At 41.1% G+C, this 22,902-nt stretch overlaps 1 protein-coding gene across 6 annotated transcripts in view; it reads right to left on the bottom strand.

The window, feature by feature from the left end:
- Nucleotides 1-20,991, bottom strand: part of myh11a (myosin, heavy chain 11a, smooth muscle) — a 36,231-nt gene extending 15,240 nt beyond the window's left edge. For 2 of the 6 annotated variants that reach the window (XM_074628891.1, XM_074628895.1), the window contains exons 1-14: nt 20,845-20,986; nt 15,840-16,204; nt 15,457-15,613; nt 9,828-9,855; nt 5,284-5,383; nt 5,129-5,155; nt 3,010-3,102; nt 2,819-2,882; nt 1,402-1,500; nt 1,120-1,263; nt 913-1,008; nt 633-751; nt 379-531; nt 88-261 (exon numbers count right to left, since the gene is read on the bottom strand). In XM_074628891.1, the coding sequence (XP_074484992.1) occupies nt 88-261; nt 379-531; nt 633-751; nt 913-1,008; nt 1,120-1,263; nt 1,402-1,500; nt 2,819-2,882; nt 3,010-3,102; nt 5,129-5,155; nt 5,284-5,383; nt 9,828-9,855; nt 15,457-15,613; nt 15,840-16,181 (1,596 nt within the window). In that variant the 5' untranslated portion in view covers nt 16,182-16,204; nt 20,845-20,986. Of the gene's footprint in view, nt 1-87; nt 262-378; nt 532-632; nt 752-912; nt 1,009-1,119; nt 1,264-1,401; nt 1,501-2,818; nt 2,883-3,009; nt 3,103-5,128; nt 5,156-5,283; nt 5,384-9,827; nt 9,856-15,428; nt 15,614-15,839; nt 16,205-20,844 lie in introns of all 6 variants that reach the window. The other 4 variants (XM_074628893.1, XM_074628896.1, XM_074628892.1 and 1 more) reach the window with 3 other exon arrangements.
- Nucleotides 20,992-22,902: the final 1,911 nt, after the last annotated feature.

Here is a 22,902-nt window from a genome sequence, read left to right on the forward strand (position 1 = left end):
GCTAGGTAGGAGAACGTACTTGGCTTGACCTATGAATGAAGTGCATTTAAAATGACATTGTTCTTTTATTGTCTCAAGGCCACTCACCGGCCTCTCGATGAGCTCAATGCAGGGCTGCAGGTCGAGGCCGAAATCGATGAAGTTCCACTCGATGCCCTCCCTCTGGTACTCCTCCTGCTCCAGGATGAACATGGTGTGGTTGAAGAGCTGCTGCAGCTTCTCATTGGTGTAGTTGATGCACAGCTGCTCAAAGGAGTTGTCCTGCAACAAGCCCCAAAAAAAAGAACTGAAGATACACAGGAAAATGGTTGTGTGTCTTTTGTGTTTAATAAGCTACACAACAGATTATTGATTTCTGACTCATCAACGTGTCCGTACCTCAAAGATCTCAAAGCCGGCGATGTCGAGGATTCCCAGGAAGGAGGCTCCCTGGCGTTTGGTCTTGTCCAGGGCCTTGTTGACACGGGCCAGGAGCCAGCGGAACAGTCGCTCAAACACAGCTTTAGCCAGGGCTTCAATAGCAAAGTCAGCCTAATAAATGCACACACAGATAACAGGTTTGGATGTGTTCGTTAAATGCAGTAATTGTTTTATTGCTCTTATGGTTTCACACGATGCATTCCCTGTAGTACCTGCTCTTTGGTCTGTGCCTTCTGCACCACCTCTCTGCCCACTTTGATTCGAGGGGTGAGGATGGCTCGGGTAAAGTCTGTCACATTGATGCCCTGCAGGTGACACACCTTCTGGGCCGCTAGAGAGAGAAGAAATATGTAGGTACACTTAACACAAGAATGCCTTTTTGTACGTGTATATTTTGTTCCACACTGTTGTAGATAAAAATGAGTTGAAGTGAATTTTATATTGTAGTTTGTCGTAACAAGTTTCTAATAGTGAGAAGTTGTGGCGTCTAACCGGTGTTGTCTGGCATAGTGGCCTGCTCCTGGTTCCTCTCTTTCTTGAACTCAATGTTTCCCAGCTGCATGACTGTGGAGCACACCTTCAGGATATCTGAAACACGAGGACATGACAGTTAGCATCAAAGAGAAACAGCAGTGGCACCTCCAAGCAGCCTATTGTGCTCTAGCCAAGTAGAGTTAAGATCAGAGTTGTCGCTAATACCGGTTCTGTCCTCGTCGGTGAGTCCCATGATCTTCATGGCCTCCATGGTCTCTTCATACATCTCATCGTCCGTCTGGCCGGGGAGCTGAACGTGACCGGCACTCAGGAAGCGGTAATTGCTGAAGGGCTCCAGAAGAAGCTCCTCTGAAAATGTAACACACAACGTGAAACAGTTTGTGAACAACTTTCTGTGATTTTGACAGTTATGATGTACAACATATGGTCAATTAACTTGCAGTAACTTCAGCAGGATATAATATTAAGCAGTATGTTCTAACTCACCCCGCAGTTTTTCCTGGACACCGGCAATCATGTAGTAGAAGATGTGAAAAGCTCTTTCTGTCCTTGCTTGTCTGATACAGCGAGACTTCTCCAGCAGGTCTGAGAGGTTCAGCTGTTAAAGAATACATATGCGCACAGAGGAGGGTTCAGCAAATAAACCTGTGTTCAGCCTCCATGTGAAGATCTGAGTTCAATGCCATTTTATGTCTAATTAGCTTACCTCTCTGTGACTTCTATTATGTGAATAAGATAGAAAAGACACATGAATAAGAGTAATAATCTACAGGTGTCACATGAAATTGGCAGCACTGGCAGCGTACATTTTACATGCACATGTGGTATGTAATACAACTTTGAATTACATTTAACACACGGGATCCTAGATAGTGAAGGATTGTAAAAGTCAAGTAAAGATTCATTAACTACAACTACAGAAAATGTTTAGAAACAAAAGAAAATCACATCTTGGATTAGAAGTGATACTGAAATACTGATAATACATACAGTATGAGATATCCTTCTTCTTTAAGGCCTTTGAATTTCCCTGACAAATGTGCCTTTTTGTTGTCCTAACCAGTGCTCGAAGAGGGCTGGTACTCACCCATGCAGTACCGGCACTTCTTCATTTTACTTTTTCACCGCACCTCATAAGCCGTATGAACATAAAAACTATGTGGGGAGCATCGAGGACGAGCCGACACACAAGAGTGCTGTAAATTCTCAATACAATGTTCACGTCCTTTTTGTAAAATAATTAGTGAACTGTTATAACAAATATAATTAATGAAACATTATTTAAAGGTTTTCTAAATCTGCTCTTTTAGGGCAAACATTTAGAAGAATTAAATGTTCATACGAAGGCTGTAGTATGTGTAAAAAATAAAATAATCCTTTAACTAGTAATAATAATGGTCCAAATTTATGTAAAATTGCATAGTTTTTAATAAAAACCTTCAAATTTTCTTGGGGGATGACCCCCAAACTCAATATCACCTGGTATCTTTTATTCACTGTTGAAATTCAGAATTTGTCTCTTTATCCTGATACATATGTAGGAGCATCCTGACCTGGACACTGCTCCTAAAAGCTGAATGATACGCTTCTATAGGCTACAAATAACACAGAAAAGAACTTTAACTATTAACACTAAACACACCACCTCAACCCTATAATGTTCCAGTGTGAATATTACTGGAGTATTATAGGCCTGCTATAGAAGATGCATAGCCCACGTATAATAATAGCAATAAAACCACAACTGATTATAACTGACACAGTATAACATGCCTAAAATACTGGCTGATACACACGCCAACATGTGAATAACAGAGTACAGCCAATTTTTTTTCCACTTCAAGCACTGGTCCCAACAAAAGCCGTTTTCCCAGAGCGAGAAAAACCCACACAGACAGGATACAAGTCTCAATGTTGGCGCCAACAATGTAGCCGGTCACATCAAAGTTGATGCGGATGAATTTACCCTGTGAGAGAGATCAGGAAACAAGATGTTACAGGGTGGAATGCTGTGAATATCAAAACCTGCCCTAAAGAATCACATCACATCACAGAAACAAAAACTACTTCTACTTCTGAAAATGTCAAACTCACAAATCGGGAGGAGTTGTCATTTTTGATGGTCTTGGCGTTTCCGAAAGCCTCCAGGATGGGGTTGGCCTGCAAGAGCTGCTTCTCCAGCTCCCCCTAGTGACAACAGTGGTATAAGGAAACATCACAATTACACACTGATTGGTTGCTGGAGGTGGGGTGCAGTGGGTGGTGACCGGTGGGGATGAAGTGGTTCAGGGTGGATATGGGTTGGGAAATCAGAGTATTATCACTGATGTGTGAACGACAAGATGAAGAGTTAATTGGCTGGATTAACCCCTCAGTGATCAATATAATTCCTAAATCTATAAGTAGCTGTAATGTGACAATATTATTCCTTACTAATCTTCCTTGACTTTCTTCAGTATATTACGTAATACAGACACGTGGCCTAAAGAACTCTCCATCAGTTTTCAGAGAAAGTGTTAAAATGAAGAGAAGCTGCTGTTGCTGGTGTGGAAACAGAGAGTGAGATGGAAGAGTGAGGTTATGTTGGGTCAGACGAAGCATCCGAATAATTACAAAACCTTTGATGAATCCTGTCAAAGTATTTGCATTCATTGTGACGGAAAATTAAAATGATTCTGATTCACAAACGGCCTTCTGGAGATGCGATTTGCTTCCAGCGTGACTGCAGAGCCTGCGGACTGGTGGCGGTCGGTAAATGAGGTGGACACCCCGTCACTCTGCATCGAGCTAATCCACCTGATCAAAGGGTTCTGTGTCAGTCTAGCATCAAGATCAGGTGCTGTAGATCTCTACCTTAAATACTCCTGCTTAAAAACACCCCTCTCAGCTACCCTGTAAAAGAGCTAAAGCCACAAAGAGGAGAGAGGCACCACTTGTGTTGTGTGATAAAAACTGGTATCGATGAGACAAAGATTAATGATGGACATGTTCAGACATTTTCTAACTTCACTGAGCTTTACTTTGAGTTCTTTCTCGGGATGGTGAAGTAAAAAAAACAAGGCAGTACTTTCTCAAAAACGTCTATTAAAGTAATTAAAAGTCAATCTTTATTTTTAAATGTTTAAGGTAAAACAGGAAAGATACAGACCAGCTGAAGAGGTGCAGTTCAGAGTTGGCAGAGAAGAGAGGAAGGTCTTGTTCATTTAAGTCACTGGGGGAAAGAAAGCAGAGAAAAGAGAAATAGAGCACAGCAAAATGGCAAGAAAGCGAAAGAGAGCTGATGGGAAGGATTGTTCTTTGGACACTGTTTAAATAATACGCTCAAGCAGATAGCTAATGAGCAGCTGGCTGAGTCAAAATAATGGAAAGTCAGAGCAGAGAAAAGAGAACAAATGCTATTTCTGTTCAGGCGAGGTCCGTGGGAGCCTCGAAGTCCTACGGAGGACAGCATACAGCGTTTCCCCTGGGGAAGAAACCCTGAGGGTGAGTGGGGTCAATAGCAAAGGGAAGCATCGCTTTGACCCACAAATGAATCCTTCCGATACCTACACCAACGCCAGAGCAACACTACAAACCATCTCGTCAGGAGCCTCCGACGCCATCTCATCCTGACTGAAGTGCTGTTCAAAAACAGCCAACGGCGCACCGCAGGGCAAATGGCAAGTGAGAGGACGAGGAGGAGGGGAGGGAACGGAGAGGAAGGGTGGGGAAGTCGGTGTTGAATAGATCAGGACAGGACATTGGGCATGCTCACACTGTGCTCGTTGATCTGTGAGAGACCCTGTCACTGCCAGGGAGGCTCCAATCTCATCTCCGCCGGCAGTGAAAGGGTGTTCATAAGAGGATGGACGACACAAAACTCAACATGATAAACCAGTTCAGGAGTATGAAACACTACACGTCCTTCAGTGAACATTCGGCGGGTTTGAAAAGTGACTGCGAGTCAGTACTATGATGATGGTCATGCAGTCTAAGTCAGCTGTTGTTGGGTAAGATACAGACATGACGAATGTTAGGGTAAACACCGTCATACTCAGTAAGACAGTAAGATCTGGGATCTTGACCCTTGGTGTAGGAAAAATCATTACAAACAGAAAACAGAATTTTTTTGGTAACTCAGTGACACTTCCCTCATGCACTTTTCTAACCTAAGGAAGGAACACACACCAACACTACACACAAAAACACACGCCAGGCATTCCCCTTTACTCACGTAGGCAAACTGGTTTCCTGATTGTTGCTATTTGGAGGAAATGGCGATACACAGGATTAAACTGGGCAGTTTCCTACATATGTTGAGGAGTGAGGGAACTGGCTGGCAGATCCTGACTTTTGATTACAACATGATCTCTTCACGCAGATACTTACAACACTGCTGTCCTTCTTGCCTTTATGTGAGGAGGCCACAACAGCCAGATACTGGATGACCTTCTTGGTGTTCTCCGTCTTCCCAGCACCAGACTCTCCACTAGAGAGGAAAAAGCGAGAAGGGGATTAAAAGATGCAGAGGGGAGAGGAGATAGTGAAAGGGAATGAGAGAGACCAAGAAGATAAGCTGCACTGACATGTACTCTGTTCACAGTCCAATAACCCAGTTTAATTGAATGGAAATGTCTGTCCTATGTCTGACTCAAAGCATAATGTTATTGTTCAGTCTGCCTGCTACACACTGATGCCCAGATCCTTTTTTTTTTTTATACCAACTATCACGTTCATAATCCATACCTATTTAGTGGGATCTTTTAAAATGTATTTTAAAATTAACCCTCTCCACTTAAAAGGAATAGTTCGAAACAAAGTGAAAAACAGCAAGCCTGGCTGTATTTTTAAAGAGGATTTTTTCTTGGTATTTCTGATTTGATAGCAAACAGTGTGGAGATAGACAGGAAACGAGTTGAGGGAGAGGGTGACGTGCAACAAACATACATGTTATTCCTATGGTTTAAGACAGTCCAAAAAATATTAGTTAATATGAACAACTCTCTCCCAAATCCAAAAACTAGAGTGCTAAAACTCAAACTTGTGATGTCATCGGGTATAAAGTCTGGAGCTGCTCCATAGACAATGAACGGGAGACGGATTTTATGGACCGACAGAATGTTTGTTTTCTTTTTTATACCAAAATGAGCTTTATTCTCTTCTAGTGTTGTCAATTGTAAAACAGAAAATGTTCCCATATAGTCAAAACATTCCCCTGGCTGCGCTCAGTGTCATCTACATCTCTCCCTATTCATTGTCTATGGAGCAGCTCCACACTTTTACTGTATGACATCACAAGTTTGAGTTTTAATGCTCTAGTTTTTTAATTTAGGAGAGAGATGTTCATGTTTACTAATATTTTTTCGACTGTCTTAGACCATAGGAATAACATGTATGAATTTTGAAAATGGGCGTAGTCCCCCTTTAACCATTAGGCTAGAGCCAGGCTAGGTTTCCAGTCTTCATGCTAAGCTAAGCTAACAGGCTGCTCTTCTCATCTAACTCTCTGCAAGCAAGCGAATAAGTGTATCTCACAAAGAGGTGATTTATTCCTTGAAATAAATGGCTGCCCGTAAGCAGCACAAAACTAATGGCCTGACACTTCAAGGCAACAAAATCTCTGTGTGTGTATAGCTGAAGAAACCTCTTATGACATTTACTAAATTATTAGGAGCTATATGATAGATACCCTCAAACTAATTGAAAACCTAAAAGTTATAGATGCTATCAGTGCTATCATTTTATAACTCAAACCTTTTCAAACAGAAGCAAGAAAGAACACATTCTTTCCAGAAAATGATCCCGGATACTTAGAAAGACAAAGTTGAATGATACCAGAGCCACCAGCCAGCAGTCCAACACACAGACACATCCTCAGACATGGGTCCATAAAAGGCATGGGATGCTCCCTGTGTTAGGGCTTGGCAGCCCTCAGAGGAATCTAACTACTCTGTCCTGTTCAGCTTTGGTAAGGACATACGACATCCAGGCTCCTACTGTAGGCAGCTGTTAGCGCAGAATAAATTGTGATGGATGTTTTTCTTCCATATGGTCTATCAAACTGTCTCTTCCTGCACGTCCTGCTTACCATCAGTACAGCTTTCACTGACGATCATAAGATTATTTGACTGGTTTGAATGGATTACATCATATTTCACCAGAGGTACCATATTGCTAATATTCAGATATGTTATTGTGTTTTATTATGATTTTGCGAACATTTGGCTTTCAACATTGAATATTTTAAGACTTTAAGAAAAAAATGAAGGAAAAAAAAACCAACAACAGAAAAACGAAAATCTTTTTTTGTTTTTTTTTGGTCTTATTTGCTTCCGTCGCCGCCGCTTTCTCTCTCTCTCTTGCTTAACCACTCACTTCCCACCTCTGCTCCAAATGACCAAGGCTACTCTTACAACAACTGGCTCTTCAGAGAGGGCCATTCGCATTTTCGCATCGGCCACCGTAGCTCTTCTACACACTTGGCACATGGGAGGGGCTTGAGTTGGCTGCAACCTCACCGCCAGATGCCGCCAGATCCTACACACTGCTCTTTTAAAGGGTTACACACACGGTTGAGAACAGTTGTAGACAACACAAAGAGGTATCCTCTCAGTCATCTGTGCAAAGGAAATCCTTACAGTGTCACTAAATTAAGGGGAGCCCCTCATTCATACATGTGATGCATTCAAGCCCTCAGCAGGGTCAGAAAAGGCTGTGAATCTGCACTCTTCAGCAACATCCTGCCACTTTGCGGCCACTATGTCTATTCCGTCAGTCCAGTCTTTCACACACACACACACGTAACGAATTAGACCAAGGAAACTGCTGACCCTGCTGAGATGAAATGTCAACATCTCAAGAATGGATTTAGCAGCAGGCTCCCAGCTATTTCCCATGACAAATTCTTGCTACTGTGTGGAGGAATTTGAGGAATATAATCACTGCTAGAATTACCACAATACACACTGTCGAATACCCTGTAAAAGAACAGCTCTGTGACGTACCGTATGCTACATGTTCACATTTTTGCTGACAGTCTTAAGGAGGTATTACTTCAATTTTGAAGTACAGCTTCTCGGAAGTCTTATCGGATAATTTATTCTGTAGGAGGAAGTTGTTATAAAAGTTTGTAAGTGTATTGTTTTGTCTTAATTTCCCGCTGGTAATGTACCATGGTGACAGGACATTATAACAGCGTGGCGCCAGCTTGACCACCATGCATTTCTGATTGTCTTGATCTGGTTTGATGTGAAAAAGTGTTGAATTAATATACAGAAGCAAGTCATCCTTAAAAGCGAAGTTAAAACAGGAAATCCCCAAAACTATAGTTACACAAGTCTCCCATGAATGCATACTAACAGATACTTATAAGCTTCATGCTATAAAGGGGCAAGGCCTACATGATGTATTGCTGTAAAAACAATACCAAAGAAGAACATACAGTGCAATTAAACACGTGTAAACACACATGCAGAAGGAGAATGTCATACATGACATTCCTCGTATCGCACCAGAAACATTTCTCCCATATATGGCTCCTGCTGAGGCTGAGACCAGCTGTAGCTCAAACTGAAATCTTAAAGTGACTCTGTGGATCTGACTTATGTTCCACAGAGAAGGCAGAGTTTGTATTTCAGCTCTATTGTATCACTTTCAGTTTATCGCTTTAAACCTTTTTCAAATAGTGTTTGTGTTTCTCACGTTAGCATCCAACATCTTCATGTTCACTAGAACTGTAAATAATTATCTTCCCGCACATAGACAGGGATAACTGCCAAACTTTTCCAAAGTTTCCCCTCTGATAAAGAAAGCGTGATAGTTGAGGAAATGGTCTGATGAGATGAAAGAATTTGCAGCATCCTGGCATCTGTAAATTTAGAGTGGAAAGAGCCTTGAGGGAGAAGAGCCCCTCCTTTCATATCCTTTACTGGGACCACTGGATGCTGAGCAGCAAAGGAGCTACTGTTCACTTAAAACTAATATGAGAAATACTGCAATCTGTATGCTAACCTGTTCAGCTCCTTGATACTAATCAGTCAATTCAAATGACTGTAGTTGACTCAAGAACACAATACACTGTAGGTCCATTTAGGGTGCATCATCTCTACTTGTTTGATTCAGTGCATAAAAGTCCTCCCTCTCCAAAGTTAACAGTCTGATGATGTAAGCATGCAGTACCTTTTTTGTGGAAGTGGACAGATATGAACATAAAACACAAGCGATTGTGATGTACAGTATGTGAGAGTGGAAAGTTTGTAAAGAGCAACCTAAGTGGCAACAGTTCCTAGAAAAAGTAGTAGGGAATCCACAAAATTTGAGTCACGAATCATGACCTGGGCACAAATACGCATTTATACAAAATGCAAAGCCTATTAGGCCACTAAAATGGGAAAGGAAACACAAATGAATTGGTTAGTTAACTTCGTTTTCTATGAATTAAAGTAAAGTTCAGGCCAGTCCAAAGATTAAGCTGTTTGTCCCTGGATGTCCGATGGATGTCAAAGTTCTCAATAATTGGTTTGAAACAAATAAACAAACAAAATGGAGCCCAAACATTTGCAGAGCTAATCTGGTTCTCCCATCAGTACGGAGGGCATACTTCCTGACTGACGGTCTGAGAAGAGTACAAGGCCACAGCCCTCTGGGACGCATTAAGTTTGGCTCCACTTGAATACAACACAGTTCACTGCAACATTATCTAAAAAACTAACACATTATATAATGAATGATTTCTTGCTGGTTGATGTGCTGAGAGACCAGATAGGCATCTCAATTGTTTAACTGTGTGTTTACACAATCATTATGTAACTGTTCTTCAACACATACACACAGACACACATGCAGCCTTTCTTCTAGCATTAATGTGACGTCTAGGAAAACGGTTAAGAAAAAGCCGACAAAGGTGAGTTTGGAGGTGACAGATTTGTACTTACGTGCAGAGAATGGACTGGTCCTCACGATCTGTGGAGACAAAGAAAGTGTATAGTGTTATACATGTTTTATGACAACTCATTCACAAATATACAGTGAGTGACCAGATCACTTATAAAGGCATAAAAATCATGTGGTAAACCAAAGGAATCTACAATAACCAAAGTACAAATATGTAATTTTCTATTACAAGCACGTGGACTTTATTTTCTTCTTCCCTTATGTTTGGCCACTACTGAACATACCACATGTGAAACCACAAGCCTCTCTCCAGGAATAAAGATCAATCTAGCGTTAAACTTAAGACACCAGCTGGGATTCGGTTCAAGGCTTAGAGGAGGCTGTGTGATTTGCAACGGCTACCCCGTGCCTAAAGAAACATGTAACTCCCACAAATACTTTGATTTTTAAGCATGAAAATCAACTCTGAATGTGCTGAGCAATGAGTCATTATACCGTCTCCAAAAATACTCTTGGGAGAATACAGTGAGTCCATGTAAGGCTATTTTGTAACTGTATCCTTCGATACAAAGCACTCCTGGGGGAGTACAGGCAGTACAGCTGAGAGAAAAGATAACTTTGCTGTCAGTTTGCGACATGAAACTTCTTCGTAAATGACGCCTGAAAGCTTTACTGCAAACGTGATCGATCTGATGTGGGGAAAAAGACACAACGCAGAGCATTCGCCAACAACTCCTCATCTACATAGAGCGAAGAGCATCATTCATGTGCAGCGTCATTGTTTTCGTACTGTGATTTATCACTGCGTGTTACAGTGCGCAGCCCGCCCTGAATTGTAAACTAGCACGGGTGCTGTTTCTCCGCCTGGACTGAAGTTTGGCTGATGGTCCACTGGTTCCATTCCTTACATACACACAAAATGCAGTCTGTTCCCTCTCTGCGCTTCCTAATTAAGGCAGATGGAGAGAGAGAGAGAGAGAGAGAGAGAGAGAGAGAGAGGGGTGGCCAGAGTCGTGAGCTTTTGTAAAACTTCCAAAAACTACACTCAGTCTTGTGCCAGAGTCTCCGAGAGAAGAGACACTGCAAAATATGAAAAATATTTCTGTGACACTGATTAGGTCAGTATGTAAAAATCAAATCAAACCAAGTCTGATTACATGGGAGTGTCAATGTCTTTACACCTGTCTGGCAAACACAAATACACTGGGAACACAGAGGAGCACATCAGTCATCTGCTGCAGTGAAACATTTCAGGGGACAGCAAACTCCCTGCGGGAAATTCACTTTTTTTTTTAATCTCCTGGACATCAAAGACCGAGGCACAATTTCGGAAGAATGGGATCTCAGCCAAGACTGCAGGAAGAACGTCTCAAAGCTTAGGCGAGTTATCTGGATTTGCTGTAGTTATGCGCCACTTCCACTCTAACATGTGAATTGTTCCTTCTACAGCACTCAGTGTAGACATCCTGCATCATTAGTCACTACTTCATGGGAAATCCCACTAATACATCAACAATAACAACTCCCTGCCAGCCACAGTGTTATACAATAAAGGCTCAAAAGGGGTTCATAGATGTGCAGATTTAGTTTTTAGACTTTTGTGCAAAGGCTTATTGAAGCATTTATACTAAGACCGTCCTGAAGCTTTACAGTTCTTGGATATACTTCTTCATCGTCCCTCAAGACTCAAAAGCAAGTTTGTCTGTTAAAAACAAGTCTGGATTAAATATTAAGATTCCAAAGATTAAAACTAGGGCTGTCAAAGTTAACGCGATAACAACGTGTTAACGCAAACATTTTTTAGCGCCAGCTAATTTCTTTAACGCATTAATGCAACTTGTGATTTTTAGGTTATAGCGGGCTCAGTTTTAAAGCTAGAATGAAGATACTGGTATCCTAAGAAACTAAAAGACCTAATGAATCCATTGGTCCGATGTCATACTAGCATACCAGCAAGAAGGAGGCTAAATATCCTCAAGATATGTGAATGAAAATGGGTTCTATGGGTACCCACGAGTCTCCCCTTTACAGACATGCCCACTTTATGATAATCACATGCAGTTTGGGGCAAGTCATAGTCAAGTCAGCACACTGACACACTGACAGCTGTTGTTGCCTGTTTGGCGGCAGTTTGCCATGTTATGATTTGGGCATATTTTCTATGCTAAATGAAGTACAGGTGAGGGTTTCTATTTGCCCACTCCCATGTTGATAACAAGTATTAAATACTTGACAAATCTACCTTTAAGGTACATTTTGAACAGACAAAAAATGTGTGATTAATTTGCGATTAATCCCGATTAACTATGGACAATCAAGCGATTGACAGCCATTAACTATTTTAATCGATTAACATCTCTAATTAGAATTTATTTGGATTAATTCCTTCTTCAAAACCTGGGAAAATAGTGACAGTAACTAAGCATATCAGGGTCCTCAGAGAGTCCCTTCTGATTGTGCCTATGTCTGTATTAAAAACAACAGGTGATTTATTTTTAAGTCAGGTATCCCAGGCTTTGAAACAACTTGTCTAAAGAGGTTAAAATCTCAGGCATATTTTAAGTCACATCTTAAGATCCACATTTTATGGGCTTTTTTATTAAGTGTTTATTACTTCCCATTTGTAGTTTGCCGTTATCTTTTCTTTTGCATTTATTAACTGACAATACTGTCATTGTTTTTCTGCTTTTGTCGTTTTCCTACTTTGTCGTAAAAAGCAGTTTAAAGCCATGTTTTAAATGTTAAAACTGAATGGGTGGTCCACGATCTAAAATATCAATTGTCATTTCATACATCACGAGCCCAAGCAAACGTCTGATTTGTTTAGCCTGAAATAAACGCAGCAAATCAAAACGCACTCTTCATGTGCACGTAGTGTTTCTGGGTGGTAACAAGCATTTAATTCTCCCATAATCTGAAAATGGTCTCCAAGTTGCAGCTGTATGGGTTCTTCTGCAGGGATGAGCTGAAGAAGTGTAGTCCAAACACACTCACAAACACCCTTCAATCCTCCCCCTTCTTGTTTACTTGTTACGCCGTGTTTACTCACATAGCTAAATACGTAAATTTCCTGTGTACCAGCCGGGTGGAACTTAAAATCCTCCAATGTACACATATTAGTGACAGTTGCATTCTCAAAGTAAGAGAAAACATTAAGCATTAATCCACATTATCAAAGACCCCAAACAGATTTAGGATATTTATAATGACGATGCCAAAAGAATTCAGCAAATTGAACATGATCTTAACATTCAATCTGATGTTACAATATGTCTATCCAAGGATTAGAGCTGGATATTGCTGCAGCTGTATTTCTTTTAGGCTTCTTCTTTTCACATCATCAGTCATTTCTATGAGCTTCCAGACTCAGTTCAGGTATCATTCATCCATCCATTATCTGTAACCACATATCCTGTTCAGGGTCAAACATATTTCAATGATTTGGATCAATGATCAATGTAAAATGCATAATAATGTTATTTTTCTCAAAGCTTGAATGTACATTCATGTGATGGTAAAATGCTAATGGAAACTGAGCTAGAGGTGAAGTCCCTCCCCTTCCGGTGGACCACCATGGGACCTTATTTCGGAAAAAATATGAACAGTAGTCGGCGGTGGGAGACAAATATTTTTTTGATCCCGTTTGAATTGCGTCATGAATCTCATATGATTGTGAATTTAAAAGATAATTTTGCAAGTGAAGAAAGTCTCAGTTTATCAGACTGTGAAAATACGTAATTAGAAAGACTAAACACCCAAAAGTCATACTGGGATATACTCACACAAGCTATGGGTCTTGCTATTTCTTTCGCTTCCCGGCTGATAAAAAGGGTGTGGTGGCCTAAAGGTTAGAAAAGTGAGCTAGTGACCAGAAGGTCGCCGGTTCAAACTCGCCGGCAGGATAAATCTGGGTGGGGAAAGTGAAAAAGCAGCTTTTGCATTGAGGTGACCTTGAGCAAGGCCCTTAACCCCAAACGCTCCAGTGGAGCTGCTTAGTGGCTCAGATCAGACTGAATGCAGCATGTATATATGCATGTACAGTATGCAGCTTCCAGGTGAAAAAGAGAGCAATGCTCTCAGTGAATCTCCCCTGCATAAATGAAGGTAAAAAAATAAAATAAAATGAAAAACAAAAAGACCAGGAGTCGCTGGATAAAACACATCAGGTAAGATACTGGTTCATTTGTGTGTGGTCATAGCTAAGTTAGCTAGCTAGCTAGTGTTAGTGACGTACATTATATTGTGCGAGACGAGACATGTAGTCACTGAGCGGTTTCACACAAAGTTAAATGATACTACAACAAACTGTGACTTCTTGACTTGCAAAATGATGTTTTAAATTGACAAACATCATATGTGTGATTCATGGCGCAATTCAAACGGGATCAAAAAATATTTGTCTCTTAAATGAGTGAGCTCTTATATCAGTTTCTCTCTTTAGGGTCAGAGAGATTGAACTGTGTGGCTTTGGGAGATTTTGGATAATCCTACTTTCTTTGGAACTCTCTAAACAATTACTTCCTTACTTTACTGTAAGTCCTGTCCAAACATCCTGTTTTATCGGGAAACTCATCAAACCAAATCAGAAAAGTACAATCTCAAACCCATTTAATGGGAACTTTAACCTTCCCTTTCTCGCACAAGAAAAAAATCTTTGGTATTCACACTGACCAAAAGAGAAAAAAAAATACAGTTAGAAGATTTGAATGAGGAAGGAGAGGCTGCTGAAACAGGAAATGTTTTACTGCCCTCCACCCATCCCTCAATCCAGATGTCAACTCCTCTGAGAGATCATCCTCACGTCAACATGAAGTCCAGTGGGCACGACCCCCTGGAAGCACACGAAGCAGCTTCTATGGGAAACCAGCTGCTCTAAAGTTGTACAACTGCAGGCTTATCCAAGAGCCATTTACTGTAAGCACGACTCACGACTCTGCCAAGGCCACTATCGTCACCTCTGCAAGACACTGACTCTCAAATGGGCCATAAAATACCCTTTCAGATTAGATTTGTTTTGACCAATTTACTTTGTAATGAATTTACAGCAGGTGGAGTTACAAGGTTGATTTTGGACTGTGTATAATAATAAACACAGTTCTGCATTTGAAACTATCAGCCTGACAGCATTGGCCTGTTTGTGGTTTTTATTAACCGCTTTGTCAACATGACAGAGCTAAATGCTGCCAGCTGTCATCTCTCAGGCTGAAGTGAGACTTTTGACAGCTGATACCACAGCTCACCCACACCAAGCTCTTAATAGCTACCAGCGAACATTTCAATTTGACAGAAATGACTTTAAAACATATGAGGCCAGCAGCTTGCTGCAAACTGCAACTGCAAACAGTTTGCTTGTTTACGTGTGAGAGCTGTAAATTAGTTACACAAGCTCTTATGTTGCTTTGTCATGCCTCAGGCGCAGAGAGTAACCGGACAGGTTGCCAGCCCATCAACACAGAGATAATAAAGCTGTAAACACACAACTCTGAAACGTATGTTTGTAGTTTATGTGGTTTGCATATCTATGCAATGTGAGAGAGACCTTACATTACAAACAAAGGGATAACAGGAATGCTCTACAAAAGAAAGGACCAGGACATTACATTACTGCTCCATCAGAGAAAAATGAGTGTGGTAGATATCACAGAGATGGGAGCGGTGGAAACATCCTACCTTGCATCATGTTCCTGTAGGCATTATCGGCGATGGAGTAGATATGAGGGGGGACTTCATGTCGTTTCTTCCCTTTGTACATTTCAATGATCTTCTCTGAGTAAATGGGCAGCATTTTGTAGGGGTTCACCACCACGCAGAACAGGCCGGAGTATGTCTGAGAGAAAAGACCACAAGGAAGATGAGTGTGTGTGAGGACTGACAAGTCAGGCACAGAAAGCAATGTTAAAGATTGAAATATTGTAAAATTCCACAAATATGAGGACATTGGCTGTGCCTCAAGGCTTATTATTAAGGGTCAGTATTTGCATGAACATTTATTATTATATTAGAATTAAGATTAGGTTGAAATTACATGTTACATGTTTTCACTGTATACTTACATAAATAAGGCCAGAATAGTATCTCTCGCGGATGTTGTGCAACACGGAGGCTTCATTCAGGCAGGTGAGCTCAGCCATGTCCTCCACCTTGCTGAACTTGGGCGGGTTCATCTTCTGGATGTCATCCTTATTGACCGTCACCTTCTTGGCGTTGTCAGCCAGCACCACCAGCACCTCGTCGCCGTGCTCCTCCTTGATACTGGCCGCCTCGAAGCCATGCCTCTCCGATGGGATCCACACCAGCTTCTTGGCCGACCAGTCAGCCTGAGCCATGGGGCTGTTCAGGATGTCTTTGTTAACGTAGAGGAACTTCTCGTCCTCGGTTGGGGCCTTCTTGGACATCTTGGGTTGAGGTGGAGGGCCAACTGTTGGAGAAAACAAAGGAATTGGACGTTGGAAAAGAGTGAACATATAGGAAGCGAAGACTGAAGGGAGGTGGAACGGAAGGAAGGAAGGAAGTAACTAATGTAGGAAAGAACAGAGGCAAAAGGGAACAAGGCAAGGCAGGAAATAAAAAAAGTTTTTTGAGGTAAAAAGACAACAGTTTGTGCAGAGGGTTAACTAAACACAGCAGTGGGCGATGAGTCTCTTGGTATAGGAGACATGCTACTAAAGTTACCTCCCGTCTGTGATTGTAACTCAAAGAGTTAACATGTTTCATCCGTCGGGGAGTTCCACAGAGCATTCATTCTCACAGACCTCCACCCCCTCTCGACCCTACACTTTCACAGACGCCACATGGGAGACGCACAAACAATTCCCCTCCCTAATTTAGATAGAAAGATTGAGGCTGGGAAATTGTTTTTAATTAACTTTAATTAACAATGGCTGGCATATTTTCTCAACAGAAATATCCCCCAACCATTAATGCTCAGTGGCATTTACTCATACTCAATTATTAAGTCAGTGCTTAATTGACAACAGCCATGTTTTCTGTGTCTTTCCCTCGCCATCTCTCTCTCTCTCTCTCCCCTGTCTCTCTGCTAGGAGGCTTCAGTCTCGTGCTGTGATGACCATATATGGGCCCCTTCTCTGGAGCAGGACTCTTTTTCTGCGGACCTAAACAGCAAGGCAAGTGAACTCCCAAACAAAGTCCATATAGGGAATAGTATGTCTCTTGCTGGCCTCGTCGTTTACTTCAAAATGATAACAGCGAGGCAGAGAGACTGAGGGGGGCCCGGGGCTTTAACAATCATGCTTCATATGGGCCCCTAACAGCATTCATTTTTAAATGCAACAGACAGTGGCTAAATTTTGAGCAAGTGTCTGGGACTCAGTTATGTCTGGGAGTTAGTAGCACCTGCAGTGGGAGGTACTGTAATATGCAAAGGTGCATGAATTTTACCTGAACCTATTAAAATATAAATAAAACATAAAGCTTGGTAGCAAATATTTCAAATATATCACTGTGTTCTGCAATATATGTCTGACAACCAAACACAATTGGTTCAGTGGGTCTATTACTACATTTAAAAAATCTTATGACTGAACTTAATTGGCCTCTGAACTACTGAGGAGAAAACTTAATGGTTTCTGGATTACAGACAATGAGTCACTCATGTCCACAGACTTTTACATCACCCCCTCTCCATCCCTCTGTACACTGAGACTGGCACACAATTTAATTGAGTGGGAACTATGTAAATAAGAGCCACTGAGCCTGCTGAGAAAGCCTATAAACGTACCCCAGAGGCCAGCAAAACTAAACCGCCCAGAAACTACTGAAAGATATTGCATAAATATTAACTGGAGGCACAGGCAGACACTTCCTATTTTTCATAAGCTGCAGAGCCGGCGGATAAGTCCAGTGAGATGAGCATAGCTCTGAGGAAACAAGGAAGGAACCAGCTGATTCTTTGATGATCAGCTATTCCTGCTGATAAAAGTAAACAGACTTTTCCTGTCACTCCCCTTCGTGCTAAAGTATGTGCAGCCAATCAAGACCCTCCTCCTCAAACCCTTTAACTTTCCTCACCACTGTGGCTTAATACCTTTGCAAAGCCTCCTCTCTCTCTCTCTGTTGTGTCAACACAGCGTTGTACTCAGCCAGTGCATCTTGAAGACAGCTGTCTGAAGTGGAGTTGACAAGATAACACGTTGATCCAGACTGACTAGAAGCTGTTGACAAGGCTCTGTTTGTCACCACAGGCATTATTTGCCATGAGACTCAACTATCCACACTCCACTCCAACTAATGTGTTCACAGTCGTACCATAAATTACTGAAAACATCAACTTTAACTGACAATAACACAGGAACACCCTACTTAGCACACAATCTCACTGACCCGCCTAGTTCAGTGCAACTGAAAGCAGTATTTTTTTCTGTTAAAGGTGCTGTTGATAACATTGATAACATTCAGTCACTAGATGTCACATTCTCCCTCCCCCGCTCCATTGCATTTACTTCACAACAAGTTGTTGCCTGGAACTTACTGTCAATCTCAGCCATTTATCTGTTTTTTCCACACTAACTGACGACCCAGAGATACCACATGATACCAACGCTGTTATACTATTGGCTCATAAGCCTTGTTAGATGTGTGAACTGAACATCAAATATCTTCCACAGTGATAAACAGAATATTCATTTTGGACCCGCCAACATTTTTTAAATGACTAATTCACAATCATAATATTTTTTTCAGGAAAAGCCATACTTTTATTCAGCACCTTTCTAAAAGCTCTGCAGATGTATTATTATTTATTATTTTTTTACAAAATATTCGTCTACATAAAATATTATCAATAGGACCTGTAAGATTATTACACAGCCTGGTTGAATGCTCAATTCTGATTGGTCCATCACAACGTTATTTCTTTATCGCAGACCGTTGCTATGTATAACGGACCGTTGCTATGGGCTCAGTTCTGATGTCGGACTCTGGCGGACTATTTTTGTGTCAAATTATTGATTTCTTAAGTAAGTAGCCGTGTAATAAATGGGATAATGTACAGCTAGCGGGTCATTGTTGTGAAATAAACCCCTTCAGGGCGATGCTTTGCATTGGAGTTGGGGTGCCACATCGCCCTGTTGGGGTTTATTTCACGACAATGACCGGCTCGCTGTACATTATCCCTTACTTATCAAATCCTTCACTATCATTAGATGTTGGCCATGATTCCCAAACACACAACACTAAGGCTGAGAAAAAAAAAATACAAATTCATGATGTGTCCAATAACAATGACCATATTTTAGCCTCTAAAATGATAACAAACAAGCGGAAATATCACCCAGGAGACTAAGTGACCTATTTCTATGTGTGGGTGAAAGAGGTTGACCTGCAGGGCCTGTGAATGATTTTACTCATTTCCTCTCTTGGCTGTTTCACAAACATTCTTCCTGTTATCATCTTCTTAATAATGCATTTGTATGATGATTAGGATTACAGCATGAAAATAATTAAATCATGTAGATTAAAAATAGACAAATGACGACGCTTGTTTTGTCCCATTAGAGAAAAGGTCCTGAGGCATAATGCCAGTGACTGCAGAACTGTCCATTTAAATACAAATAATGACAACCAAATAAACTCTCAACATAACCTCCTTCCCTTTCTGAGATGCCTTGATGTTAAAAATAATAAGTCATGGGTTACAGCACAAAGATTGTGGGCCTGAACCAGTTTATCATGTTCTGGTGAGCAATCCTGGAAGCCTGCTTAAGAAATCCAAGTTAGTGTAATGAAGTTAAATGAGGGCAATAGTGTTTGAGCTGATGAAGTATTTCATATGCAGATTGACAAAAGATAGGCGAATGTGGATATCACTGAACTGGTCATTGATGTACATAATTATGGAGAGAACAATACAATGAAACCAGACCATGAAGAAAGGTTAAATACGCTCACTGATTCATTGGAGACGTGTGAAAACTGTCGAGTCTCAGTTCCCACTATGTGTCTCTGCATCTTCAGCCACAACGGTATCAGCAGTTTGACAGACAGGCAGCTTAATGCAACCATATTTGGAAAACAGGAAACTCCACGGTCAGAGTCGTGTTCATTTCATTACTGAGATATTCAGACCTAACTTCCCTTTACTTCCTTATGATATAAAAGCCTACTGCAGCGTGGTGCAGTGAATGCAGCATGAGTTTTACAGTGTTCACAGTCAGTTCACTGTCCAATACACTTGATTAAATAAAAAAATGGAGCTCTGTATGAATTAATAAACTCAATGCATAATGTGCTGTAGAGTAGACCTGAGCAGTGGTGAAGAAATACTCAGATCTTTTACTTAAGTAAAAGTAGCAATACCACAGAGTAGAAATACTCAGTTACAAGTAAAAGTCCTGCATTCAAACTGTAATTTAAGTAAAAGTACAACAGTATTAGCATGAAAACATACTTAAAAGTAAAAGTACTCATTTTGCAGAATGTCCCAATGCAGAATCATATACAATATAATACTGGATTATAATTTTGACACATTAATGTACAAACACCAGTTTTATGCTGCAGCTGGTTAAGGCTCATTTGAATTACTTTATATACTGCTGGGTAGTTAACCTTCAACAATATATCATAATTCATTAGTTCATTTATATTTTGCATTAATAATCTGAACCTGCAAAGTAACTAACGTTATCAAATAAAGTACAAAGTACAATATGCCTCAGACATCTAGTGGAGTAAGTATATAAAGTAGTAGAAAATAGGAAAGTAAAGTACCTCAAAATAGTACTTAAGTACAGTACTTCAGTAAATATACCTTGTTAGGACCATTGGACCTGAGCAACTGTCTGACACCCAAACTGTCTCATTGGTCTCATAATAAGCTAAAGCTAATAATTATGTAAATAGTGGTTTATACCATTATATGAAAATGAAATTCCTATTGAATTAGATTTTTCTAGCATCATGTTCCATGTTTTAATCTATCATTTTAACACATACCCCCCACACACATACTAGCAGGTGTGAGAGGGATGCGGGTGAACAAGTGCACCACAGCATCACCACTAGAGTTAACCGTCCCTCTGCAGAACATGACATACTTACATACTCTGAAGAAATGAGTGCTCAGAGGAGCTTTGGGTTTGGAGAGTTTAGGGTCTGGAGCAGCCGGCGTTGACGAGGTACTCCAAAAACAGAACAGTCCAAATGACCCCCGTCACATTCAGAGACAGACCATTTAAACTGCGCACTGTTGCGCGAGGGTGGAGCTGCACGAGCTGGACCTCCTCCTCCTCCTGCAGCAGCATCCTCCAGCAGGGCAGGAGGAGACTGAGCATGCGCACTGCGCACACCGGCAGGAAGGTATGATGTGAATAAAGAGAGGTGCTGAATGGAGTAAAGAGTCCTGCTGGTAAAAATTAAAAAGTCAATATAATTAAACGGGAAAAAGTGTAAATGATCTCTTCTGACTGCTCTTAGTGGACTGGCACTTGCACAATGACATTATGTTTGTCTGTGTGTTTAAGGTATGTGTGTCTAAGTTATATTCACCTTATTTTCCATTTGATGCTACTTCATACTTCTAGCTACTTATCTGCCAGCTTAGCTATCCTATTGTGAGCCTACTACTTTCTAGATAGAGATTCGACTTGCTAAATAAAGATTTTCATAGATTAAGTGACATTAAAATGCTGCTGTATCAGTAATGATTAGTAATTACATATTAAATAAAAACACATTAAAACATAGTCTACTGTGGCCTAGATGGCCTAAAATAACACAGCAGGGTTCACCGTGCTGCTTAATGGGTACTTTAAGTACATTTTGCTGATAATAGCCTACTTTTGTACTTTAAAGGGACTGTTTGTAAGAATCAGAAATGCTTGTTAACAGCGACACCTGTGGCCGTTAATTCAACGAAAGTCAGCGTCGGGCTCGCGCTTGTGCTCGCTCTAAATAGATATGAACGAGCATCGCTCAAAACAGTGAGGCGACACACGTCAGCTAAAACCACAATATCACTCTATATTTCACCTGCTTGGCAGTAATGTTAGCTGACCAGACGACGGTCTCTCCATGAATCACTGCTGATCCTAGTGTTGGCTTTTCCTGCTTCAGCCTCCCGACCGCGGTCGGAGGGAGACACCGGCACCCGGTCGGAGACGATAACGTTTCTCGCTGCGGAACCCCGTCACTTCACAAGACACGGAAAGCCTCTGTTGGTCTGGAGGAGCTGCAGCATTTATTTCTGCACAAATGTCCACTGTACATTCACTAGATATTCTCAGAGCTACTAACTCTTCTGCAGTGTTTAGTGTGCGCGCATTCACGTGAGGTGGAGCGAGCTGAGTGCAGGCAGGCAGGCAGAGGAGCAGAGTACAGCAGAGACTCCGGCCCTGGAGACCAAAGCTACGGTCTCCCCCGCATCCTCCGACCGCGGCCAACACTGTTTTGCAAGACGGACTTCACTAGATATAACTTTGGTGCTTCCGTGTAGTTTGTGTTGGAGTCTGAGTCTGAACAGCGTAGCCACACGGGAGCGCGCACGGTACTCCGACCCGGATTGATTTATACGTGTAAGAAGTTACAAACAGTCCCTTTAACTCAGGTAACATTTTTAATGTAGGATTCATACTTGTAATAGTAATAGGTTCATAGTGGGAGAAGCACAGGTGTTACTAATAACATTAACGATGGCTCGGTTCTATCCAAGTTTCCCAGTGAGTTATGACAGTGTGACATCGTTAATGTTATTATTTACACCTGTGCTTTTACTACTGAGATGTTTCAAAATGTCTTCTGTGATAAAGGCCTAATGAGTTTTGTTTTCCTAATAGATGAGGTTGTTCACGGGGCATACTGTATTTTCAGTTTTAGTGTTTATAGTCTTTTTTTTGTTGTTGCTGTGCTTAGGATCATACTGTATTCAATACATCATCTCAGGAAAAATATTGGGTAAAAAAAACAACCCTAAAAAGTAGGGCTGTCAATCGATTAAGATATTTAATAGCGATTAATCGCATAATTGTCCATAGTTAATCACAATTAATCGCAAATTATTCGCACATTTTGTAGCTCTTCAAAATGTACCTTAAAGGGAGATTTGTCAAGTATTTAATACTCTTATCAACATGGGAGTGGGCAAATATGCTGCTTTATGAA

This window comes from Sebastes fasciatus, chromosome 3, assembly GCF_043250625.1.
Source record: "Sebastes fasciatus isolate fSebFas1 chromosome 3, fSebFas1.pri, whole genome shotgun sequence".
Classification (NCBI taxonomy): domain Eukaryota; kingdom Metazoa; phylum Chordata; class Actinopteri; order Perciformes; family Sebastidae; genus Sebastes; species Sebastes fasciatus.